A 23,419-nucleotide genomic window follows, 5' to 3' on the forward strand; every position below is an offset into this window, starting at 1 on the left:
AACAACCTGGGTGGATTACCCCCAATAAGTCCTGATAAGTTGGAGCTTGTATCATATCTCGGTCATTAAAACCCCGGATTATGCAAAATTGCGGGAAATCCGGGGTTATCTGGGGAAGACCCGGGGATTCCTAATCCACGTGGACCCAGAGTACCGGGGTATCATCCCAGCCATTTGAACAAATACGAAATACCCCGCACATCTTTATCACTTCTAGGCATAAAACAAGCATAATGCACATCCGCTAGTCCGGATTCTCATCCACAGTTGAGTAATAATCTCAGCCACCTGGGTATGTTAGCCGAGTCATGGATGAATTAGACTTATTGGGCTGATCCGTGACCGCTGTTTGATGTTTTCCATGAACTCTCCCATTAGGCTATTGAGTCTAAATATTAAGCCACTTATGTATTTCATTTTCTTTCAGAATTCTTAACTCCAGAGCCAAGTCAGAGATTTGATTGGGCACAGTTATGGGGAAATGTACTTTGGTACTGACCTAAGCATGGCAACGATTCGTCTTGGGTCCATCGGAAAATCCGAGGTGGCTTGAAAGCCACTGAATACTAATATCTGAAATTTCCTGGCACCACTAGATACACCTCTAGATACCTTCATTGAGTTTCATACAGACAATCATGGCCACTGAAACTCTTCAACACCTCTCGCTCGAGGAGAAAGTATCCTTGCTTGCAGGTGCTTCGTACTGGCGAACTGTTAGTTTGCCACAGCACAATATCAGACAAATCAAGGTGAGTTCTTCCCGCACTCTGCCTGATAGCTTGACTGAAGTGAAATAGTGTAGCGATGGCCCGAATGGTGTCCGTGGTGAATCAATTCACGCCTCCACCAAGGCCACTTGCTTCCCGTGCGCATCGTGTGTTGGTTCAACATTCAATCCTGATCTTGTCTTTCAAATCGGTCAAACACTCGGTCAGGAATGCAAAGTAAAGAATGCCGGCTTGCTTCTCGCTCCAACAATCAACCTTCATCGGTGTCCACTAGGTAAATCCCAATTTCCCCTATTGCCATCACCAATATTACCGTGGCTTAGAAGTACTAACCCATCATAGGGGGACGAAACTTCGAGGCATACTCTGAAGACCCAACATTATCTGGGATTTTGGGCGCAGCTTTTGTCAATGGAGTCCAATCAGAGGGTGTCTCGGCCTGTCCGAAGCATTTTCTTGGGAACGAGTGCGAAACCAATCGCAAGACTTCCAACAGTGTAATAGATGAGACGACCTTGAGAGAGCTATATGCTTTTTCATTCCAAGTTCTGTTGAAGAATTCTTCTCCATGGGCCATCATGACAGCGTGAGTATCCTAAATCAAGCACTTAAATTCAATTCCTTCGTGGAATCTCACCAATGCATCTTTGCAGATACAATAAAGTCAATGGGACATTTATGTCCGAGCATGAAGACTTGATTCAGGGACTACTAAGAAAGGAGCTCGGCTTCAATGGAATTGTAATCTCCGATTTCGAGGGCGTCTACTCTACCGCTTCTCCCATTACCGCGGGTGTTGCACTCGAACTACCTGGACCTACGCGATTCCGTGGAGAACATCTCATCAAAGCTGTGAATGAAGGGAGGGTCTCTGAAGCCCAAATTGACTCCCTCGCTGAAGATGTCATCACCTTTGCAGCAAAGGTCGGATCCGATGTTAAGAATACCCCCGAGAGAGGCATCACACCAGAGGAGACCCCGGCGGACCTCATCCGATCGGTGGCAGCCGAAGGTATTGTACTTCTAAAAAATGAAAGTAGTGGCTTGCCAATTTCGCCGGTCTCATCTCTTAAGATCGGTGTCTTTGGGTCCCCTGCTTCAACACCAATCATTCACGGTGGCGGAAGTGCTTCGATGACTCCGACATACTGCATCTCCCCTCTCGAAGCTCTTCAACGCAAATTCAGCAATGCGGACATAAAGTACCACCCAGGAGTGCCTATCTTCAAAAAGATTCCTTCTGCAGGTCTTGATTTGATGACAGCCCCAAGCCTTGGAAAGCCCGGGGTTGATTGCTATTGGTATAACGGTTGGGAATTCAACGGAGAGCTTATCTACCATGAAATCCTAGAGACAACACGAACTCTGGTCATCGCCTCTCGAATACAGAAATTATTGCCAAAACACTGCAACCGTATGCACTTCGTCTTGAAACCGAAGTCCAGTGGTGTTCATACATTTGGCGTAACCGCAAGTGGCAGGAGCATCATCCGAGTCAATGACCAAGTCATATTGCAGCACGATGGATTTACAGATGTGCGAGTTGAGTACGTTATGCAGCCAGGGGACTTTGAGAAGCGTGCAGCAATCCAAATGGAAGCGGGTGAGGAATATCAAGTCGTTATTGATACATTCTCAACTACCGCATCACCTCCTTCGCCGGTCTTTAAGATGGCACCGCAAGCAACACAAGTCGGATTCTTTGAAAATCTCAGCTCTACGATTAACTCCTAGATCTCTGCACTCGCCAGGGAATGTGACGTTGCAATTGTCTTCACTGCAAATAATAAAGAATACGAATCGGAGTCATTCGACCGACAGTCTATGGACTTATCACCTCAGCAAAATGATCTGATCAGCACTGTGGCTCGCAATTCTCGAAAGAGCATCATCATCAATCAAACTGGATCTCCTATCTCAATGCCATGGATTAATGATGTAGACGCGATTCTTCAGTGCTGGTATGCCGGACAGGAGGTTGGAAACGCACTAGCGGATCTGCTAAGCGGCGATTCCAACCCTTCAGGCAAGCTTCCAGTCACATTTCCTGCGAGAATAGAGGACTCTCCGTCGTTTGGCAATTTTCCAACTGATGCAGATTTGCAAATTCGATATGAAGAAGGGCTGAAGATGGGATATCGTGCGCGTGATTTGCCCCCTCCCTTATTTGCTTTCGGGCACGGTTTATCATATACCCAGTTCGAAGTCAAGAACTTGCATCTCAACGCTCTATCGGCTCATTCAAAGGTTGATCTCAACGCGATGGTTACTGTCACCAACATAGGATTGATTCCTGGACATGAGGTCGTTCAAGTCTATGTAGATGGAGTTCTGAAGGGATTTTCAAAGACCTTTCTGAATCAAGGGGAATCAAAGGAAGTACAAGTCCGCTTGGATAAATACGCATTCAGTGAGTGGGATGTCAAGATTGGAGCTTGGGCGATTCAAAATCGGTCATATGAAGTTGATATTCGCCGGGACGCAAATACAGTGCTCGACTCGATTACATACACAATAGAAGAGTATAGTACTTGGAATGGTGTTTAGTCAATTTTCACCTGGTTTAATGCCAACAAGAATTATATACCGATCTTTGTCTTTCGCATTTTCCCTTTTAAAAACTAGCCAATGCTGTTAAGTGAAAAGAAAAAACCACATAACGTGCAGTTTTCATCACTTGGGCATTTAGCCTTGTTTCCAATCATTGATCGCATGGTAATGTCGAACACATGAAATATCCTCAACCTTGAAGCTCCTTAATACCCCAGTCAATCACCAAATAATCTCAGTAATCATGATGCTCCTTGCAAGAAACCCTTAGTTTTCCAGAATGCATTAGTCGAGTTGCTTGGTCTTTATTGATTTGATCTTTTCAAAAAATTTCTTTCAGCCTTGCCTTTCTTTTATTTCTATCTATCCAGTCCATCTCAAGCTTTCTCTTACATCAAATCAACAGCCACTATGACTTCTTCAAGTTGCTCTCATTCTGATTCTCTTCCAAGGTTTCTCTGACTCTACCCCCTCTCTTCAATTTATTAATATGCTTTCCCTAGTGCTTTTCAGTCTATTGACCGGCTTTGAAGCTTGGAAACATTCTTTATTCTCCAAAAAAGTCCTGAATGTTGCGATCTTGTCTACCTGCCCAGATGCCTCAGCATATCTCGTGCTTTTTTGCAATTTTCCGGATCCAGTATATCTAAAGAACCAAATCACGATTGAAGTCACAGAGAGCTGACTTGAGTTCAAATATAGAAATACTATCCATTTTGGACAGCCAATCTTTAGGATCTTCTAGACTTGGTTTGGAACTGCCCAAGATGCAATGAATCCTATTCTCTTTCAAACACAGAAAGAAGAACCGTTTGGATTTCTCAAGGGACTCATCGCTCAGATCTCGTCCTTTGAGATTTAAAATGGTTTGGAATCCCAAGTTCCCATGTCATGATGAAACTTTCCTTCTCAACCGAGCTATATTACCACCATTATACACTATTCGACTTCTCAAGTGCTATCTTTCTTTACTAAAACGCTACAACTCTGAGTAAGATCCTTCCTCAATTTGTGTTATATTTTGTTTCACTTTCTATTAAGTGGATCTGATCGAATCAGTACCTAATACTAACAATATACACAGTACTACCACTAGTGTAGACGACAACTTTCAGCCATGGCGGACTCCGAGTCAGAAGATCACATTATCGGCAGTCTGGGAAGTGATGATGAACTTCCGGTAAGTCAAGTTTCCATCACAAGCACATGAGCCTTTGAGAGATTTGAACTCATTTCAAGGTTTCAGTGGGAGGATTGGCGACAATGGCCAGATGAAATTGAACAGGATACAGCTCAGATACTTCCCAACCTGGGCGGTTGTATCGAATATCAAAATGTGATTTTCCAGATGCTTTTCCACTACCCAGTCTTCCTGCAATGGTTGAATTACTATTATCTAGAGCATTCGGGCAGGGATCGGCGATGTACAGAAGGATTTGACGGCATGGACTGTAAATTATGCCAATTTCTCCATTTGGCTCGCAACTATTGGGCAGAAGATAGAGAAGAATGCTTGAGTCGCCATCAGGCCTTCGTCAATACTATTCTCGCTGACTGGGATGGAGGAAGCCGTGCAGGAAGGGAACAGAATATTCTGGCATTCTACATTGAACTTCAGAGTCAGTTCCGACATCAGATCCCGAACGATGATCGACGTTCAGTCTATCGTCGAGCCCACCGGTTGTGAGTGAATACTACTAGTACCGCTTTTCCCCCTTCCAACTAGAGACTAATGAAATTCAAAAAGTCGGGATGAGTTTAGCCAAGTTTTTTCTTTCGAGACTTTCCAGACCAGGGAATGTCGAGGCCCCAATCCTTGCCCCCCCCCCCTATACGGGGAGAAGAAACACCCTACAACTGGGCGATCCAGGTAGGCAACGATCCAGCGCTTAGTCTCATGATGCACCCAGCAGCTGAGATGTTTTCATGGGGTGAAGACGGAATATGCGAGAACTGCTTTCGGAATCCGATCATGGCCAGAAATGTAGTGGAAGAACCCCCTGAGTTAATCGTTATCCGGGCTCCTCGAAAGTTATTTTCACGGCGAGATCTAGGATCAATCCTTACTTCTGTTGAGCTCAGTAGTTATTTGGAGCTTAAACAAGGAGTCTTTCATGATCAATTTGTGAAGACTGAGGATGTTCGTTATGAACTATTTGCTGTGTTTGTACAAGTTGCACCACGCCGAGCCGAACAACCTGAAATAACAGATGAAAATGAACCCGTGGACGATTATAGAAGTATGTTTAAAGCGAAGAGTCAATGGGCTGAGTTCCCCGAAGAAAACGAGGAAGGGCCCTTCTTGATCAACGACATCGACGATTGGGAGTGGAATAGCGGACTAGCTAGCATTGATTACAAACGTCGAGGCTATGTTTTGGCTTTTCGACGACTCGCAGAAGGGATTATCCCATCCAAGCGATCGATCGAATACCAAACCAGTCGTCTTGATGACCTGGCGGTAGGGTTCAATGCTAATATAATCCCTAATCCTGGCGTTATGACCCTCACGTTCGAAGTAGGTGAAGGCAGTGGTGAAGGGCCTGAAGGCAGCACGACCAACCCTGATACGATTGTTGATCGAGTCAGAATGCGAGCAGTCCCTTTTGCGGATTTAATAATGACAATTCCCATGGATTCTCTTCAGTTCCCTGAAAACAACCCTACAGGTAGACTGTTGATAGAATTTCAGGATCGTCAGAATCAGGTCGTTGAGACGTTTGAGATGAGGGGAATATTGAGAGATCTTCTGAACAAGCGCCCGAAAGAAGAGCCTGAGGCAAAGAAACATAATGGTGTTAAAAAGACTCGGAGGAGACGATCTCGCGTACGAGACGCGCTTAGGAATGCCTTGAGAAGAAAGGAAAAGAAAGAAGAGGGCGAAGAGGGTGAAGGGAATTAGATACTTTGAAGATGGAGATGTTTAGCGGTTCTGTGCCAGTGTTCAGCTGAAGTTTTTGTACTAGGTGTTTCAAGTTGATAAATTTTAGTATAGAATATCAATATCAAGTTCGATATCAAGCTCGTTCAAATGTTTCAACTCTAGGTACTGTTCAATAATCCCTGGGCAGTTGACTACTCGTAAAGATCACATCTGGAATAACTTAAGGATATCACAACTTTTTTTTCGTTTTGATATAAATACTACCTAGAGAACACAATCATTCGATTTTTAACATGATGAAAAAATTGCAAACCCTGGAATTTAGAGCTTAAACTTGCTCAAGTATTCTGAAGCCAAAGAGATAGCCTCATCAACCTTATCGGCGTGAACACCGTTACCCAGGGAGGTTTGTCCCTTACCTCCAGCCTTACCACCGACAGCACCAGAGACCACAGCAGCCCACTCGGTAGCGGAAGCACCTTGCTCTCCAAGTCCCTGTAAATCATTGAAGTTAGCAAAAGAGATTCCACTGAGGGTTTGGTTTACACCAAAAAGTGACTCCACATACCTTAGAGACGTAGCAACCGTGGGACACTCGGGTCTGTTCAGAGTCCACAGCCATGACATACACATTCTTGTCCTGCATTTTCGATTTGACATGGTTGAGAGATTCGCTGACAGCCTTGGCACTGGCTGGGGTTGGGAGCTTCACAACAAGCCAAGAAGCTTTCTCATTTTCGGGGGCCTGGAAGTGACTTGTGATGGCCTCCACAGCCATCTTGACTTCCAACTTTTGCTGAGCCTTTTGACCATCAAGGATCTGCTTGTTTATCGCAGTGAAACGCTCGCGGAATCTAGCCTTTTGAACGGCGGAGATGACAAGCTGGTTAAGATCCACTTGAATTTGCTTGGCCTCCCGCTCCTTGCCAGGGCCAAGGGGCATGGCATCTAGTTGATCCAGGCGCTTGCCGAATTCCTCAGCAACACGCTGAGCAGCATGAGCATCCTCGCCGGTGACCGCAATGATACGGCGAATTCCCTTGGCAATACCGCTCTCTTCAAGAATAATCAAATCCTTGATGTCACCAGTCTTCTGCACGTGAGTACCACCACAGAATTCAATGCTCACTTGGTGCCATCTCGGATCCTTCACATCACGCAAGATCTCTTCCAACTCAACACCGACGGAGACAACACGCACGGGATCGGGGTAGGTTTCACCGAAGACGGCTCTGACTCCACAAATTTGCTGGGCAGTAGCGAGGGAGACCTCCTGAGAGTAGACAGCACAATTTTGACGAATATATTCAGTGGCCTTGGCCTCAACACTCTCCAGATCGGTGTCTGAGATAGCGGACTTGTGTGAGAAATCGAATCGGAGCTTCTCGGCTGCCACCAGGGAACCTCTCTGCTCAATTCCATCTCCCAGAACTTCTCGCAGGGCAAAGTTCAAGATGTGAGTACCAGTGTGGTTGTTTCGGATGGGCCAGCGACGGAGTTCATCGTATTCGCAGATGACTGAGTCACCAACGGTGAGGGTTCCATACTTCATGAAGCCAGTGTGGAGGACATAGCCAGCGTAAACTTGAACATCACCAACTTCAAGCTCAGCTTGTCCGTCGATGACGATTTTGCCAGTGTCATTCTCCTGACCACCCTGCTCAGCATAGAAATTGGTGCAGTCGAGGATGACTCCCATTTGGGATCCCTCGGGGATAGATTCAGAGCTATCATGAAATGCCTTGCCGTGGTAGATCGCCTTGATCTGAGCTGTGATGTTTCCACGGCCAAATTTGGCAGAATCGTCGGTCTTTTGAACATTGTTCATCTGCTCAAGTTTACCAAGGTCATGGACATCGAGCTTAATGGCATCCGCAGCAGCCTTCTTCTGGCCCTTACTGGCTTCCTTGGCAGTTAAGCGTGCCTCCTCAAACTCCGCGTCATCAATACGCAGGCCACGTTCCTCCGCCATAATTTGAGTGAGGTCGACGGGGAAACCAAAGGTGTCGTACAATCTCCACACATCAGCACCGTGAAGCTTGTCGGTACCCTTAGTCTTGGCCTGTTGGGCGTATTGCTCGAATTGACGCTCTCCGCGGTCCAATGTCTTGGCAAAAGACAACTCTTCCTCATCGAGAATCTCCATCACGTCCTGCTGCTTTCTCTTCAGTTCGGGGAACATATCTCCCAGTTGGGCAACCACGGTTGGCACCAGCTTGGAGAAAAAGCTTCCAATCTCCACCTGGAAGTACTTGCGGGCATAGCGGGAGCCTCGGCGCAGAACACGGCGAATGACATAGCCGCGACCTTCGTTGTTAGGCATGACACCATCTGAGATGGCAAACATCAGTGTGCGGACGTGATCCGCAACCACACGGTATGCGGTATCAACTCCATCCTTATCCTCAGCTCCGAACAGACCACGGTATTCCCTGGCTCCGGTAACATCTTGGATCGCTTGGAAGATCGGGGTAAAAACATCGGTATCGTAGTTGGAAGGCTTATCCTGGAGAACGGAGACCAGACGCTCAAAGCCCATACCAGTATCGACATGCTTGTTGGGGAGGGATCGAAGGGATCGGTCTGCCTCTCGGTTGTACTGAATGAAGACGTTGTTCCAGATTTCCAGCACATTAGGGTCGTCCATGTTGACGAGGTGTGCAGCATTGCGACCACCAATGCGATCGTAGTGCACTTCACTGCAAGGTCCACAAGGGCCTTGATCTCCCATCTCCCAGAAATTGTCCTTCATATTTCCAGGTAGGATATGATCCTCCAGAGCACCCATTGATTTCCAGAGCTCCTTGGCCTCGAGGTCGGGTTCCAAGCCTCCCGCCGCATCTCCTTCAAAGTAAGTCACATAAAGACGCTCGGGGTCAAGACCATAAACCTTGGTCAGGAGAGTCCAAGAATACGAGATAGCCTCTTTCTTGAAATAATCGCCGAAACTCCAGTTACCGAGCATCTCGAAAAAGGTCTGTGAACAAGATCATGAAGTATGAGTATAACCGTTTTCTTTCTCATTATCACACAAGCTTGCGAAGATACTCACGTGGTGGTAGCTGTCCTTGCCAACATCGTCGAGGTCCTATACAAAGGTTAACAAAGATTCCAACATGAATCATTGTGAGATTCAACACTTACATTGTGTTTTCCACCCGCACGCAAGCACTATTATATCCAAGAGCAAATGATTAGCAAAATGTCCTCTCTCCTTTTTTTCTTCTCGATTCTTTTGTATATCTAGGCAAAATCTCAATACCTTTTGAGAATTGACAGCGCGACGCAGTTTCGCAAAGTCTGATGAAGGATCCACGGTACCCAGGAAGATGGACTTGAACTGGTTCATTCCAGCATTGGTAAAGAGGAGGGTAGGATCGGAGAGGGGAACGACAGGAGAAGAGGGCACTAAACATCATCAAGGTGTTAGTATAAAAAAAAAAGTTGGTGGCCAAAGGAGGGGCAAAAGCCGAGTATCGCGGGGTTTCAAACTCACCAAAAGTATGGCCATTCTGCTTAAAAAAGTCGAGAAAAGTTTCTCGGACACGCAAGGCGGTCCAAGTGGAAGTATCAGACGCCATGACAGTTCTAACAGAAGAGAAAGTCTGGTGAAAGCGAAGAGGAACAAAGCGAGGAGGAGAGAAAAGTGGAAAGGGCGCGCAAAGATGAGTCAAAGGCACTTTCCCCCTCTGAATTGGAGGAACCCGCATTCGCGATAAAGAACACCACTTTCCACCCTTAAGACAAGGTTATTAACCTCTCTCCCTCCCTCCTCAAATATCCTGAATATGAACTTGGTTTCAATATTCTTTACTTTTCTCGTTCTGATTTGATTTTTTATGTTTTTTGTTTCGTTTTCTGACCCCAAGAACTTCAGGAGAAAAGAGAGTGTGTGAAGAGAGAGAGAAGATTCGGGGCTTTGTTAATCCCTGAATCCAGTACAAAAGGGGGAGTGGATGGCGAGTGATGAGAAGTTCAGAAGCAAAAAGCGATCTGCTGAAGGGGATCCAGATGGAGAACAACCACTAACCAAGAGATTTGGATGTCTTCAGATTGGTATGTGATAGCCCCAAGCTCCTTTTGCTGATCGGAAGATGCGGATAACGATAAAGCTGACATTCTTTAAACCAGATCATGAATCCCGTGCTCGGACCACATATGAGACCTCATTCCACGAGTCTGATCCTATGCTCTTAGATGACACCAAACATACAACTTATATTCATGATCTGGATCAGGAATTGGCCGACTCGGAATTACCTCAAGGTACCTTGGTGTTATCACCCCTTGCTGCTAAGATGATCTCGGTCCCAGATTCAGTCCTGGCATCCAATCCAGCACAGGGTAAAGAGTTGGTTCTATACACAGAACCTGCTTCCTTGACACTACCAAAAGAGAAGGATAGTGTACGCAAGGCCATCATTGAGTCTAGAGCTCGGGCCCGCGCATCTCGCGCATCTCGTTCCTCCGCCCGCAACCCTGCTGACAATGTCAACCGCATCCTGGTTCCAACAGAACAAGTACAAGAACACGAACACGAGGATCCAATGGATATCGATATGGATCTGTAAGCTTCTTCTCTGGCTTCTTCTCTGGCTTCTTCTCTGGCCTAATGGCCTGGTTGGTGGTCATTCGTCTTTTGGATAGATGACTTCAGAGAGGGAGAGAGGGAGGTACCTGTACATACACGAATGACAGAGACCCCGTTCTGTTAGCTTGGATCAAGGTCATTTCATCTAAATCTAAATAGCATATTTAATTTCACGCAGCGTCTTGCTTCCACGGGTTCGTAAGTTCAAGATTCAAATATTATTGAATTGCCTTGCAACATAACTCTAACAAAAAAAATAAGATTCATACTCCTTGATAGATTGACTCAAGAGTCCTTGAGTCGAGTTGAATGCGAATGGCTTTTCTCATCTCCTACATCTCTCCACACTGCACTATTGTGACATCCTGGTTTGGCTTATCTCTGGTTGTACGTGTGTGCTCAACCATATGAACAATATCCATTCCGTCAATCACTTGACCGAAAACAACATGCTTGTTATTCAAGAAAGGTGTGGCCGTGGTTGTAATGAAGAACTGGCAACCATTTGTGTTGGGTCCAGAGTTCTATAAAGGATCAGCCATGAACTTCGTAAAAAAGAAACAAATACATAGAAGGATAGGAAGAGAAGGGAACAAATCCTTCAATAATACATACAGCCATGCTCAGGAGGCCTTCACGGTCATGAGTTAAGGCGAAGTTCTCATCCGCAAATTTGGGAGTGCCGTAGATAGTACAAGATCCAGTACCATCCCCATTGATAAAGTCTCCACCTTGAATCATGAAATCTTTGATCTATGGGAGCGAGGTCAGAACAACAACAACTTGAACAATAACTTTGAATCCAGGTCAGGATAATAGACATACGACACGGTGGAATTTGCATCCCTTGTAGCCCTGAGGCTGTCCCTTGGGGTTCTTGGTCTCGCCAGTGCAAAATTGGCGGAAATTCTCTGCAGTGCGGGGAGTGACGTTGGCAAACAGTTCCATTTTCACTCTGCCCAGGGGTTGACCTAGTAAACTGATTAATTCAAATCGAAATTTATGTTGGTCAAGGAAGAGATAGAGGGATATACCTGCGAGAGCAAGATCAAAGAAGACCACGGGGTTGGCTGGTCCAGGTGCTGCTGATTCGGCCATGGTGATGGCGGTAATAGTATTGCAAGTGAAAGAGAGAGTTGGAAATTAAATCAAGGATTGGGGGGCAGAAGAAGGGTTGGTAGTACGTATGGTATATAGAGGTAAGTGTATAGGGACTTGGAGTAGTATGATGTTAGTGATAAGTTTTCTCCTTAGGGAGGAACAGTATGATCATCTACTGAGATAATGAAAAAAAGACACATTTTCTTCCTCTCAGAATACCATTATATTTCATATTAATCCTGATCATATTCTATTCTTGATTTAATTTATTATAATTTTTTCTATATTTTATTTCCCCTCTTTTTATCATTAATCCCGAGGATCCCGTATATGGGTAGTTAAAATGTACAGTGTATGACTTATGACTTCCAAGGTTATGACTTATTGCTTATTCCCTGTTCCCGTGACTCCAAATGTCTCTCCTCCCCAGCCTCATCCGATTCTCCCTCTTCCCCCCTCTCAGTATATGACAATAACAAGATCCCTTGTTGCTCTTCCCATATTTATTTCTCCCTTAAAATCTTTAACTCTTCAATCCTATAAGGAAAACGGGATCTAAGGATATGAGACCCTTACCTGGCAAGTTCAGAGAGCCCCAGTGACCCTAACGTGGTCGATCCCCCGTACCCCGACCCTTGTCAATGGTCTGCGCTCCACTTTATGACTTCGGTGCACTCCTTTTGAGAGCGACAGCTCAATCCATCATCATCACCTAGACGGCGATCCCTAATTCCCCTGTATTCCTTTCTTTTCGAATTCCCGGGATGCGGGTGTGATTGATCCCCAAGCCCCTTGTGTGGAATCCTAATATCAAGGCAACTTCTCCTCTTTTCGTTTCTACTCTCTTTGAACTCCACAATGAATGCATCTACAACCTCATCTGCGAGCAGCGCAGCGACAACTACGGGAAGTAGCTCAAATAACAATGGTTCAGCGACAAGCTCGCCTCTTCTGTTCTTTGTCGCTCTTGGATTTGGTGTAGTGTTCACCAACCTATGGTATGAACCTCTTCTCACTGGCTTTCCTCTCCCTTCCCGCCAATATACTCGAAATTCCTCTGGGGAGCACATCCATACTTCTCTCATTTTATCAGTGTCGGATATATCAGAACTAACAGCAACCTAGGATCATTGTTGGAGTGAAATACTGCTTTCGATACAACCAACGTAATCGACAGTTACGCAACGAGGAAACTGGAGAACGCATCGATCTAGTAACCATGCCCCGAGCCCATCGAAGACGACGTGAGAAAAAGCTCATGACTATGGACGAAGTCAACGCGCGATTCCCCTTAATGAAGTATAAGGTCTGGAGATCGTCGCGTGCCAATCAAGGTCTTTCGACAGAGGGAGGAATCACTGCGCCCAATAGTCGACCACAAAGTTTGAAGGATACGGATGGCGTGGTTTTGACATCAGATGATGCTCCCGTAACTACAATCAATCCGATTGAGATGGAGCATGAGGCAGGAACCCTCGATACCCTCCATAGTACATCTCATAATACACAACCTATAACAACTACACATCCAGAAGAAGAGAAGGCAAGCCAATCTGCGGTTATCTCTCATGGAGAGGTAGATGCATCTGCGACGGAAGAGAAGTGGGAGCATGCCTTAGTCGGTGAAAACATTGACCTTGAAGATGATGATGAGGAAGGCGATCACATTCGCAAAGCCGTACCCCCTGAAATGCTCCCCAACCCCGGAGATTCTTGTGCGATCTGTCTGGACACCATTGAAGATGATGATGATATTCGTGGCCTCACCTGCGGGCATGCTTTCCATGCATCCTGCGTCGATCCCTGGTTGACTAGCCGACGAGCGTGCTGTCCTCTATGCAAGGCAGACTATTACGTCCCCAAACCTCGACCGAACGCAACAGATACTACATCGTCAGATCGGCAGGGCCGTCGTGGCGGAACGTCAACTCGCTCCGACGGTTTACCGAGACTGCCACGTCCGACTCATTCCAGGAATAATCCAAATTCCATATTCCGAGTGCCGATGGCCTTTCCAGGAAGAGTTTTTCATTCGACATCTCCGAGTGACCATCCCGTGGATTCCCTGGGATCAGATGGCCATTTAGACCATGCGAATGATCAACCTGTACCTCTGGAAGATCCACCACCACGTCGTCGACCACATTGGCCACGACTTCTCCCAACTCGTCTACCCGGCTCCTCCCGTAACACCACATCAAACTCCTCAGACTTGACTAGCCAGCCGGTGACTGAACAGTCTCAATCTCAGCCACGCACACCTGGTCAACTGGAAGCTGGTCTTTGAAGTTTCCAAACCATTCCTTTCTCTATTTCACGATTCCGATTCCCCAAATTTTTGCATGATACAGGTCAACATCTGGAATGTTGAGCCTGCAAAGCCCATTCTCCTGTCGATTATTTTATTCTGTATGTAAATTAACGGTGCTTTGCAAGGAAACAGCGAGGGCAAACTACGGGCTGCACGCCACTTATGACTGTGACGCTTCAAGTTTTTTTTTTTTTCTATTACCACCTGGGCAGGCGCTGGGCTATGGCGTTACCGAAGGTCCAGGGGGGCCCAAAGGATAATGGATCTGCTTTTTTCCCCAATATTTCTACTTGCGGAAAGCATTCAATCTCTCCTAGTAGTAATTGCCGTATTTGAACGGTCTTGCTTTTGATGAAATTTGAACAGGTTGATCGAGTACAACTTGAACCTCCAGACTTCGCACATCCCCGGAGCCATCCATGTGGACTTCGAAGTAATACCTAGGTATAGTAGCTCCATCTGGATGATGTCCAGATGTCTCAGTAGTATCAGATCATGGATTGTGTTCACCTGACATAATATTATCGAACTCTCACTGGAAATATGTACCAGGTGCCACTGGCAGTGGAAGTATATATGTGGAGCCTGCCAGTGAGTATTGCGGGGCGGCCCCGGCCATAGTAGTACATAGTAGTAGTGCTTCAATCAATTGAAGCTTGAGTTTAACAAAAACCTGCCAGCGTCAGTGTGCACCTGCACTACTAGTATTTTGGACTGGGACCTTGAATTAATGTGCAAACATTGAGTTCAGATGGATGTTATTATGTATGGATGGAACCATGACCGTACTACTATTGACTCCGATTCAGATGTGGCATGATAGCTTCAAGTTAAGTAGATCATTCAAATGATACTATTGATACAGGTAGGTATGAAGAAGATCCAATTATATCAAACGACAATGACCAGATTCTTCGCCTCAGCCAAATATACATGAACATTCCAGAGGCTGATAATGGGCGCGGTAGAGTAGAGAACCCGAAGGTCAAGGGTGGAACAAAAATGAAACCATGAACATGAAATAAACCAAAGACAGATATAACACCCTATGACTGAACTTTGGGTGCACCCACACCGGCTCCAATCACGCTGGGCAACTCCTGGGAGCCCATGCTGAAGAGCATACCAATCGCAGTGCCTACGGCGAGAATAGCAAAGACGGTGACACTAGCTATTAAGAAAAATGGCGAACTGATGTCCTTTTTCTGGCATGCAGGTCCACCCCACTGAATCTTTTGAATGCCACCATCGCTCTTCCGCACCACGGTCTCTTGGCAACGGCAGGCGTAACAGTTACCAGCGGCTCCCTCGCTGCCCGATCCATACTTCAGGTAGCAGTATCCGTGTCCGGAGCAGCTGTTGGTTGAGTCAGTACAGGACGAGTTAGAAAGATGGCACACGGGAGCCAGGTTTGAGTGCTGCAAGGACTCATCCAGTGCCCTGGGAGTAGACTGGCTGACATCGCGGTAAGCTTTGACCTCCCGCTGAGCAAGCTTCTTGGGGGCATTGGTATCATTGCGAGAACCGGAAAGAAGCACAACCGTCAATTGCTGGCTTTCTGAGGGAGAGTTGTTCATCAAATCCTGGAAGATGGATTCAAAGAGCTTTGTATCGAGAGTGTTCTCCGCGGAGCCGCTCTATTTGCAAGAATGGCATAGTCAGTATTTGAACAGTCATACAACCCAGAGAATGATATAAAAAAATACCTTGAAAGACAGGCGGGAGATAATTGTGCTCTGATCTTTGCTCATCCGTGTCTCCGCCGACTGGATCGTCTCCAGGACATTATCGCGGAACAGCTCCTGGGAAGCGGAGAGAACTGGGTTCTTGGAAAGGCACTCCTTGGCCAGCTATATCCACCATCATATCAGCCAACAACTTCTCTTGGGAGGTGTCTCAATATCCTGCCGCCCACGGGCGTACAGATCCCTTACCTGAATGCCTTCTGACTTCGTCTTGCTTGCATTTTCCTGGTACATCCAGATGCTTTCCTCATCCTCACCACCCAATGACATAGAAGAATCGTCAAGAAGTTCGTTGGAGGCACGGGGGACGAAAAGATTGGGTGTATGTCTCTGGCGCATGCTCAATCCTGGCAGAACAAGTCGTGTTAGGGTTCAACTTCGGTACATGTAGGCTAGTATAACTGCGGATTCTCACCGGTCTTCTCGTCGACTCCCTCTAAAATAATGAGAGTCTTCGCAGAAGCATCATTCTTGCCACCGAACAGGGGGAATTGAGCATCAACGAACTGGTCTAGACGATCCAGGTTTGTTTCCTCGGTTCCGAGAACCGATGCTACAGAAGACTCGACACGGAGTTTCAGAGCGAGTCGTGCAAAATCCTCGGAGACTGTTGAAGAGCCCAGGTCCTTATCTTGACCCATAGTGGACTTGAAGATGGAAGCCTCCATAGCATTCGTCCCCAGGGCGCCCGTTGCCGCAATGGCTAAGAGCTTGGAGACCCAACGCATTGTGTCGGAATGGATCAAGGAAACTTTCAGAATAGATTAATAGAGAGGATGTATCGTCTTCAACCTCTTCCAAATAATTCCAGACCAGAAAGGCCCACAGTGCGGTGAGAATAGAAGCTATTTGGAGTCAGCATTCAATCTAGAAGAGGGTTGTTACGTACGTGGAGAGGTACAGGTTGCGATAAGATATCACGTGAGTTTATCCCCCAAGAGTCGGCGCGCCAACTATCTTTCTTTCAACCATCTTGTTCGAACATATTTTTGTTGATTTATCTCAATGCTTCGGCTCAGGCAGTTATTTCGAAGCCAAGCCCGCCCATTTCGCTTCAACCCCGGCTCTTATTCACACCCCGTCCCGACAGTCCGACATGTGAGATTTAGACGGCCTTGGCTGAGGTGAGTCGCATTTACCGGTCTGAATATTACCGTGATATTCATGCTAACAATTTTAATCTTTTTCTTTTTACAGATCCTTTGTCTCTAAGTGTCTCTTGTATGGTGCGGCATATCAGTTATGGAGTTCATTCGTTCTCGTTCGCCTCGACGATGATAGCCACGATACCGATATCCCACCCGAGCCAACACCGAACACAACCGGCCTGCGCCGAAGTCCACCGGGAGGAGAAGAGTTGCTGGAAGGCGAAGATGAACTGGGCGCACCTTTATTTGTTCCGTTGACTTGGTCTTGGCTGGAAGAGGGCGAACTCTATGCCGCATCGGACCCGGAATGGCAAGAGTTTGTTCAAATATCCAAGGACCGAGGAAGACTTCAGAAACTACGAGGTGGGTGAACTAGTCCTTGGTTCTTGGATCCTAGCTAACAGTCTTAAGATGAACTCGCCGCTATCGTTCTGGAGAACGCTTCCGGCCAATTGACACGAGTCCTCGGCGGCCCTCTTTCTCTCACTGGGTTTTGGCTAGTACATCAATTTCCAAACCGTGCTCCTCCGGAATATCTACGATCTGGGTACGTCTGTTCTAGCGATAATGGATATGAGTATAGGGTGGATACTAATCCTGGTGGTGTTGTAGGATCGAATTTAACGATGATGGTGTAGCGTGGGTCACCAAGCCTATCGACCCCGAAATAGGCGATAGGATCCAATCATTTATGAAGCCTGTTCATATGGCACTTGCCATAAAAGATGCCTATCTAGTGCTTTTCAAGAGACAGGTCACTCGTTTTACAGGAGAACCAACAACAAATCACCCCGAAATTTTGACTTTACCACGCAATGTTCATATCGACCGCAGTATGGACCAGAGACAGCCCGACTTATCCCCATCTATTGAGGAGCTATCTACAGACCGAACACCAACCGAAGACCAACCTCTTCATCCTTCCCTTGTCATATCCACTCTACAACGACTCCCACTGCCTGACATAGGACCCGGATCAGATTTACATTTGGCGTCCCTCGCCTTTCGAATGCGATTGAACCACTATCAGACTTCGATTCGCCGGACACCTCTTCGGGGAACATTTTTCATTTCCGGGCCCGTTGGTGTGAGGGGACCAAATGGGTTCTGTCGGTTTGAAGTCCGTGGAGAATATGATCCATCTCAGTCTGAATGGCGCACGGTTGAGATGGTGTTGCGGGATATCAACCTCCGGAAGCAGAAACCCCTTGGAGGACGGTAATGTTAGGTTCAATTAATACCCCATTTTGATTTTTTTTTTTTCATCGTTCCCATGGCAGCACTGGATAGACTGGTCTTGAGCATTAACCTCAAGAGTCTCAAAAGAAAACACATCTATGCAAGTACATAAATCGCATGGTCTTTTTTTGAAGCGATTATTATCATAGACCGTGTATAGAGATAGTATGATCTGTGTAGATTGTTGATCAACTTATCAGATAAAACAGACTCGATATGTACCACAATTTTGAATTGGATGAAAAATTACATCACTATATATAATTTATATTTTACTATGTGATACCTAGTCTCGACTTGAACATGTGAGAACTCGAATTTAATTGATCCTCAACTTCAAGTTGAATCTGCATTGATGTCCAGGTGGTGAATCTTCATAATCCAAGTCGTCATACTGAGGCGGGGCACTATATATAGTAGGGTGACGCACTGCCCCTCATATCACCTCATTTCATCCGTTCAACTCCAGGCTTGAACTTCCCTCAACAGATTACCGTCACGGTGACCCCGAGTCTTTTTACGCATTTTGATCTCTTACCATTATCATGGCCGTCCCTCCCAAATTCGCTGGTCTCAAGCTCACCGCTGCTAGTTTCCAGGAAAGTCATACACTGGAACTATGTACGTATTGACGATATGTATCTACTCGTAGTAGCGATGGGAATTGAAGCTAACAATGTTCAGACCTTGACTATGTCTGCCCAGTGAGTTACAGGAACTAATGGAGCAAAATTTGCTCCAGGACTAACATGATGGTCTCTAGTTCTCAGCCAAGATGTTCAATACTTTCTATGAGTTGAGCCCTAGAATTGCGGCACAGTATGGTTCTCGACTCCAGGTTATCTTTCGGCAGCACATTCAGCCATGGCACCCATCTTCCACCCTCACCCACGAGGCTGCTGTTGCGGTCCTCCGTTTGGCTCCAGAGAAGTACTGGGAGTTTAGCGCCGCTCTATTCAAGCACCAAACTGAATTTTTCGACATCAGCGTGGTGAACGAAACCCGCAACAAGACATACGAAAGATTGGCCAAGATTGCTGGATCCGTAGGTGTGGACGAAGGGAAGTTCTTGGATTTATTGAAGATCCCAGAAACCCCCGGAGAGAGTGGGCAATTGAATGCGGGCAACAAGGTCACCAATGACTTGAAGTGGATCATCAAGGCAAGTGTCCTGTACATCCCGCATTTCTGTACAACCACCTAATGATAAACAGACGGATCGAGTAATTGGAGTTCATGTTTCGCCAACGGTATTTTTCAATGTAAGAGACCCTAACCCGAGAACGAACCGCATAATAGGATGCTGACCTTCGGTTCAGGGCGTGGAGGAGCGAGGCACCAGCAGCAGTTTCACTGTAGAGCAGTGGGAAGAATGGCTGGCCAAGAACGTGGTTTGACTGCGAGGAAATTTGGCCCATCTATGATAGGCTCGAGGGGATGAACTGTTGCGTGTAGATGAGGCTTGTAGGGCCCTACCGATTCCGAGGAGAATTGGGGAAATTTGAATCATATCTCATTCCAGAAACTCCATGATGAAGCTGTTGTGGACCCTAGAGAACATACTGCTCTGATGCATGTCCATGTAATAGAACAATGAAAAAGAAAAAAAAAGTGAAAGAAAAAGATTCATCCTGTGGGGTTCTCAGGGTGAGGAGAGGAAACCTCCACCTACTGCACCACCGAGTTTATCACACATCTATTGTACCATCGGCGGCTGGTAATTCAGGGGCCTCCTATAGGAACGTCAATGTAAGTATGTAGTGCCACGATGAGAGCTCAATGGGAAGATGCGTACTTGAATAGGAGAATATGAGGCTCCGGCTCATGCACCTCGTAGTGTTCCCAGCCCAAACTCTGTTCGAATTGAAACGTCAGCGCAATGGTTCTCTAGACTTCAGAGATGATAGGAGAGGGATAATTACTTGTGTAATTCCCAGCGCTCGCCACTCTTCCTCCCACAGTAACTTCAAAGTTCCTTTGGCGCTATCGAAATAGTCTGCGGGGATCTTCTTGAGCATGTTCTTTGGCAGTTGCACATGGCGATATTCGAATTTGTCGTCCGAGTAACTACCAGGGAGTTAGTTTCTCAAATACAGACAGGAATTGTCCTAACTGGACCTGCAATTGGGGATGCGATAGGTCATACCGGGCTGAGTAGTGAATAGAGTCAATAAATTCATCCAGACGCTCTCGCTCCGACTCCAACAACAAGCGGGGCTTCTTGTTACGACGGGTAGGATCGATATCCATTGGCGATAGAGATGGAGGTAAAAATGGGAAAGGAAGATGTGAGTCCGGGGAAATTCGACGAATTGTTGATTCTGTGGCACGTGGGTCGAGTTAATCTCAGGTCTGTGGCATGTAGGTGAATTTCTGAGAATATGTGGAGTATATTTTTCCACCAGAAGACAACTTACCAATTCGATAGAGAGAAGGATCGAGGTTTGGTTGTGAAACTTTGCGATCTTGGTAGGGAGGGGTGAAAGTGAAGATCGTCGCGGGGATGTTTTGAGGAGCGAACCAGTTTGTTTTGCGGGCACGCGGAAGAGAGAGCAGGAGAGAGAGAGAGAGAAGAGATGGAGGGGGGAAAATATTTATGCCTGAGGTGTCAAGGGGGGTTTCTCTATGAACGAGTGGAAAGGTCCCGTGATCTGGATGTATCTAAGAGTCTAAGAGTAGGGTGCGTGTTTATTATTTTGTATAATTTTGGCCACGTAGACTTGAATGATTCGCAAGAGCTCTACTATAGATTTGTTTATCACACTAATCTTACTCCTTCAAACTTTATGTTATACCACATTCTCTACTAAAATCTAATATCACTTTCATCTATAAGCTATATACATAAGTACCAACTAGAGGAGCTCCGACCAATACGGAGCCGCGATCAAAATGCCGCTTACATAACACGGCGGGTCCACTCGGACGGTCGCAGCGCGTCTGCACACGTCGAGGTATGAGTCCCTGGAGAACCTTGGTAATCCTTTGTTTCTCAATTGGAGATTTCAGTTTCATATCGCCTTGTTGAATACTCCGAATAGGCACCTACAATGACCTCCAAAAGACGTGGGGCAGCCGCCCAAGTTTCCCCCGAGGTGAAGTTGCGCAGTCAGAAGCGTCGCAAAGTGTCTGTAAGTTTACCTTGATGTTGCGCTTCTTTATGCGATTTTCATCAGTGAAGATAAGAAATCAAAATATGTGATTCATCGCGCTTCAATACCTTTTCAGCTGGAACGGAGCTGGAAGCTCCATTCAACGTGGATGCGCAAACTATATCACACCTGCGGCGCCTCCAGTATCGCAATGGGCAAACTAACCATTGTGGTCATGCACTAGGACGAAGACCTCGAGGACATTGAAGAGTCCAACCGCGACTCCTCCGAACCAGTCGATGAGCCCGATGCGGATGAGAGTTCTGAATCAGAAGATGAGGCCGAGCCAGAGACGGAATTCGAGGGCGACAGTATGCAAACCGCGCAGGACAAGATTTTGACCGAACTCTTTCGACTCAAAGATGAGGAGTAAGTATTTGCGATAAGCATAATGAACCGTCGTATAACTCCGATAGCGCTGACTTGGCTTTGTAGTGGGGAGGAGGTAGCTTACCCGTTTGTTGGAAAACCGGACCGCGCCCTTTATCGGGACTACTATGAAATTATTCAGTATCCAGTCTCGTTGAGAAGTATTCAAAAAAAGGTCCGTGGGACAGATGGTCGAAAGAAAGGAACTGGAATGACCGCCTTTCCGACATGGCAATCATTCGCAGATGAGGTCAGCTACTTGTGGCGAAATGCACGAGAGTACAATGAAGATGGCAGCGAGATTGCCGCTCTGGCGGGTGTGATGGAGGTAAGATCCTCTCTCTGAAGCGGGAGAACTCTGAAGCGGGAGAATACATTTTATGCTTGTTTGCCCTTCTGAAGCATCGGGTGTGCTAAAAATGACGATAGGAATATTTCGATCAACGTGTGGCAGAAGTCAGGAGGATCGTCCCGGATCCAATTCAGGTAGATGGCCACCCCGAATTACCTCGCATAAGATTAAAAGTCGGCAAAAATCAATCCGAATCGGGACCGCAAAGATTAACGTTGAAGATGGCTGGACAGACTTTCGAACCTCCAAAGGATAACAAAACTCCATCTGGGGTCACTGTGGATAACGATTCCCTCAAACGACAACAAGAGCTAATTCGTACCGAATCGATGAGCCAGGAGGCTGATACGCATCATTTGACACCCCGAACGAGGTCTCTGCGCGGGCAAAAAATTGGAAGCCCTAAATCAAGTACCGGAACCACTCCATCAACTACTGAACAATCCCATGGTGCGACCGGTGTACGAGATGCATCTGGCGGTATTAAATCCGAGACCCCATTGACCTCATCTCAGCGGTTTGACATGCGTGGTCCATCGCATGGCCCGAGTGGTGTTCCTTCGGACTCTGCTGGTGGCCTGTTTCCCCATGATAGTATGAAGCCCCATGCATGACAACGGCGATTTCCTCTTAGATTTGATCTTTAATGCTAATATTTTACGATTGCAATTAGCTCATATGCAACCACCAGTAGAGAAATCACCCATTGATTCAATCTGGAGACGAGCGGGCCAAGGTACATTTTCCATCATCGTCTTTTTTTCGCTCCCTTTTTCGTTCAAGACCCAGCTAACGACCCTTCTACTAAGATGCCACCTCTGCTCTAATCCGCAACGTGCAGATCGCCACACATTCCTCATTGTCATTGAAAGATGGATTTTACTTGAATATCCCACCTTCATCGAAACTTTCTCAGCAAACAATTGCCATTCCTTTACCTTCTTCACATACTTTGTTGACAGTCAAACCCACATTAATTCTCGGAAGTGTGCAACGACAAGTTAAAATGATTGCTCATATGGGCATGCAACACCTTCACCCAACAGGAGAAGCATTGACGCCGGCGTATGATATTCAGCTTCACCCAGGAATAACTCGAGTCGATTTTGAGGCAATTGCTGGACCTGCCAGGGGAGCTCCGAAGTCTGGTCCACCTGGATCAGAAGTTGACTATGAGCGAGTCACCATCTTTTTCAATTTGCTGCGATGAAGAAAGAGATTTGGTTTTCTATGACATGACATTTGG

At 46.4% G+C, this 23,419-nt stretch overlaps 12 protein-coding genes across 12 annotated transcripts; 8 read left to right on the forward strand and 4 right to left on the reverse strand.

Annotated features, from left to right (window-relative positions):
* Window positions 1-638: 638 nt before the first annotated feature.
* Window positions 639-3,278, forward strand: N7483_003058 (beta-glucosidase; the record flags this gene model as incomplete). Its single annotated transcript, XM_057086495.1, has 5 exons — window positions 639-752; window positions 801-1,005; window positions 1,074-1,317; window positions 1,385-2,393; window positions 2,466-3,278. 5 exons carry the CDS (start codon window positions 639-641, stop codon window positions 3,276-3,278), a joined length of 2,385 nt encoding a protein of 794 aa, XP_056946324.1.
* Window positions 3,279-4,398: 1,120 nt separating this feature from the next.
* On the forward strand, window positions 4,399-4,968 carry N7483_003059 (uncharacterized protein; the record flags this gene model as incomplete). Its single annotated transcript, XM_057086496.1, has 2 exons — window positions 4,399-4,461; window positions 4,528-4,968. The coding sequence occupies 2 exons, from the start codon at window positions 4,399-4,401 to the stop codon at window positions 4,966-4,968; spliced, it is 504 nt and encodes a 167-aa protein (XP_056946325.1).
* A 111-nt stretch (window positions 4,969-5,079) lies between these two features.
* N7483_003060 (uncharacterized protein) lies at window positions 5,080-6,183 on the forward strand (the record flags this gene model as incomplete). The annotated part of the gene is made up of 1 exon (XM_057086497.1): window positions 5,080-6,183. One exon carries the CDS (start codon window positions 5,080-5,082, stop codon window positions 6,181-6,183), a length of 1,104 nt encoding a protein of 367 aa, XP_056946326.1.
* Window positions 6,184-6,486: 303 nt separating this feature from the next.
* N7483_003061 (alanine--tRNA ligase) lies at window positions 6,487-9,746 on the reverse strand (the record flags this gene model as incomplete). Its single annotated transcript, XM_057086498.1, has 6 exons — window positions 6,487-6,660; window positions 6,734-9,142; window positions 9,218-9,253; window positions 9,310-9,336; window positions 9,428-9,573; window positions 9,662-9,746. 6 exons carry the CDS (start codon window positions 9,744-9,746, stop codon window positions 6,487-6,489), a joined length of 2,877 nt encoding a protein of 958 aa, XP_056946327.1.
* Window positions 9,747-10,121: 375 nt separating this feature from the next.
* Window positions 10,122-10,736, forward strand: N7483_003062 (uncharacterized protein; the record flags this gene model as incomplete). The annotated part of the gene is made up of 2 exons (XM_057086499.1): window positions 10,122-10,221; window positions 10,297-10,736. The coding sequence occupies 2 exons, from the start codon at window positions 10,122-10,124 to the stop codon at window positions 10,734-10,736; spliced, it is 540 nt and encodes a 179-aa protein (XP_056946328.1).
* Window positions 10,737-11,088: 352 nt separating this feature from the next.
* cyp3 (putative peptidyl-prolyl cis-trans isomerase) lies at window positions 11,089-11,854 on the reverse strand (the record flags this gene model as incomplete). Its single annotated transcript, XM_057086500.1, has 4 exons — window positions 11,089-11,280; window positions 11,372-11,509; window positions 11,582-11,727; window positions 11,791-11,854. 4 exons carry the CDS (start codon window positions 11,852-11,854, stop codon window positions 11,089-11,091), a joined length of 540 nt encoding a protein of 179 aa, XP_056946329.1.
* An 861-nt stretch (window positions 11,855-12,715) lies between these two features.
* On the forward strand, window positions 12,716-14,144 carry N7483_003064 (E3 ubiquitin-protein ligase RNF103; the record flags this gene model as incomplete). Its single annotated transcript, XM_057086501.1, has 2 exons — window positions 12,716-12,855; window positions 12,983-14,144. The coding sequence occupies 2 exons, from the start codon at window positions 12,716-12,718 to the stop codon at window positions 14,142-14,144; spliced, it is 1,302 nt and encodes a 433-aa protein (XP_056946330.1).
* A 1,070-nt stretch (window positions 14,145-15,214) lies between these two features.
* N7483_003065 (DUF3844 domain-containing protein) lies at window positions 15,215-16,641 on the reverse strand (the record flags this gene model as incomplete). The annotated part of the gene is made up of 4 exons (XM_057086502.1): window positions 15,215-15,805; window positions 15,875-16,018; window positions 16,103-16,260; window positions 16,329-16,641. The coding sequence occupies 4 exons, from the start codon at window positions 16,639-16,641 to the stop codon at window positions 15,215-15,217; spliced, it is 1,206 nt and encodes a 401-aa protein (XP_056946331.1).
* A 277-nt stretch (window positions 16,642-16,918) lies between these two features.
* On the forward strand, window positions 16,919-18,283 carry N7483_003066 (uncharacterized protein; the record flags this gene model as incomplete). Its single annotated transcript, XM_057086503.1, has 4 exons — window positions 16,919-17,037; window positions 17,111-17,424; window positions 17,473-17,608; window positions 17,674-18,283. The coding sequence occupies 4 exons, from the start codon at window positions 16,919-16,921 to the stop codon at window positions 18,281-18,283; spliced, it is 1,179 nt and encodes a 392-aa protein (XP_056946332.1).
* Window positions 18,284-18,845: 562 nt separating this feature from the next.
* N7483_003067 (DsbA family protein) lies at window positions 18,846-19,697 on the forward strand (the record flags this gene model as incomplete). The annotated part of the gene is made up of 5 exons (XM_057086504.1): window positions 18,846-18,921; window positions 18,985-19,004; window positions 19,064-19,468; window positions 19,515-19,562; window positions 19,620-19,697. The coding sequence occupies 5 exons, from the start codon at window positions 18,846-18,848 to the stop codon at window positions 19,695-19,697; spliced, it is 627 nt and encodes a 208-aa protein (XP_056946333.1).
* Window positions 19,698-19,996: 299 nt separating this feature from the next.
* On the reverse strand, window positions 19,997-20,550 carry N7483_003068 (cyclin-dependent protein kinase regulatory subunit CKS1; the record flags this gene model as incomplete). Its single annotated transcript, XM_057086505.1, has 4 exons — window positions 19,997-20,033; window positions 20,096-20,154; window positions 20,223-20,367; window positions 20,447-20,550. The coding sequence occupies 4 exons, from the start codon at window positions 20,548-20,550 to the stop codon at window positions 19,997-19,999; spliced, it is 345 nt and encodes a 114-aa protein (XP_056946334.1).
* Window positions 20,551-21,350: 800 nt separating this feature from the next.
* On the forward strand, window positions 21,351-23,383 carry N7483_003069 (bromodomain-containing protein; the record flags this gene model as incomplete). The annotated part of the gene is made up of 6 exons (XM_057086506.1): window positions 21,351-21,431; window positions 21,637-21,821; window positions 21,888-22,149; window positions 22,251-22,767; window positions 22,808-22,909; window positions 22,983-23,383. The coding sequence occupies 6 exons, from the start codon at window positions 21,351-21,353 to the stop codon at window positions 23,381-23,383; spliced, it is 1,548 nt and encodes a 515-aa protein (XP_056946335.1).
* Between the last annotated feature and the right edge of the window lie 36 nt (window positions 23,384-23,419).

The sequence above is a fragment of the Penicillium malachiteum genome (assembly GCF_028827825.1).
Source record: "Penicillium malachiteum strain IBT 17515 chromosome Unknown utg000002l:1.0-8849297.0:1.0-8852440.0, whole genome shotgun sequence".
Taxonomy (NCBI): domain Eukaryota; kingdom Fungi; phylum Ascomycota; class Eurotiomycetes; order Eurotiales; family Aspergillaceae; genus Penicillium; species Penicillium malachiteum.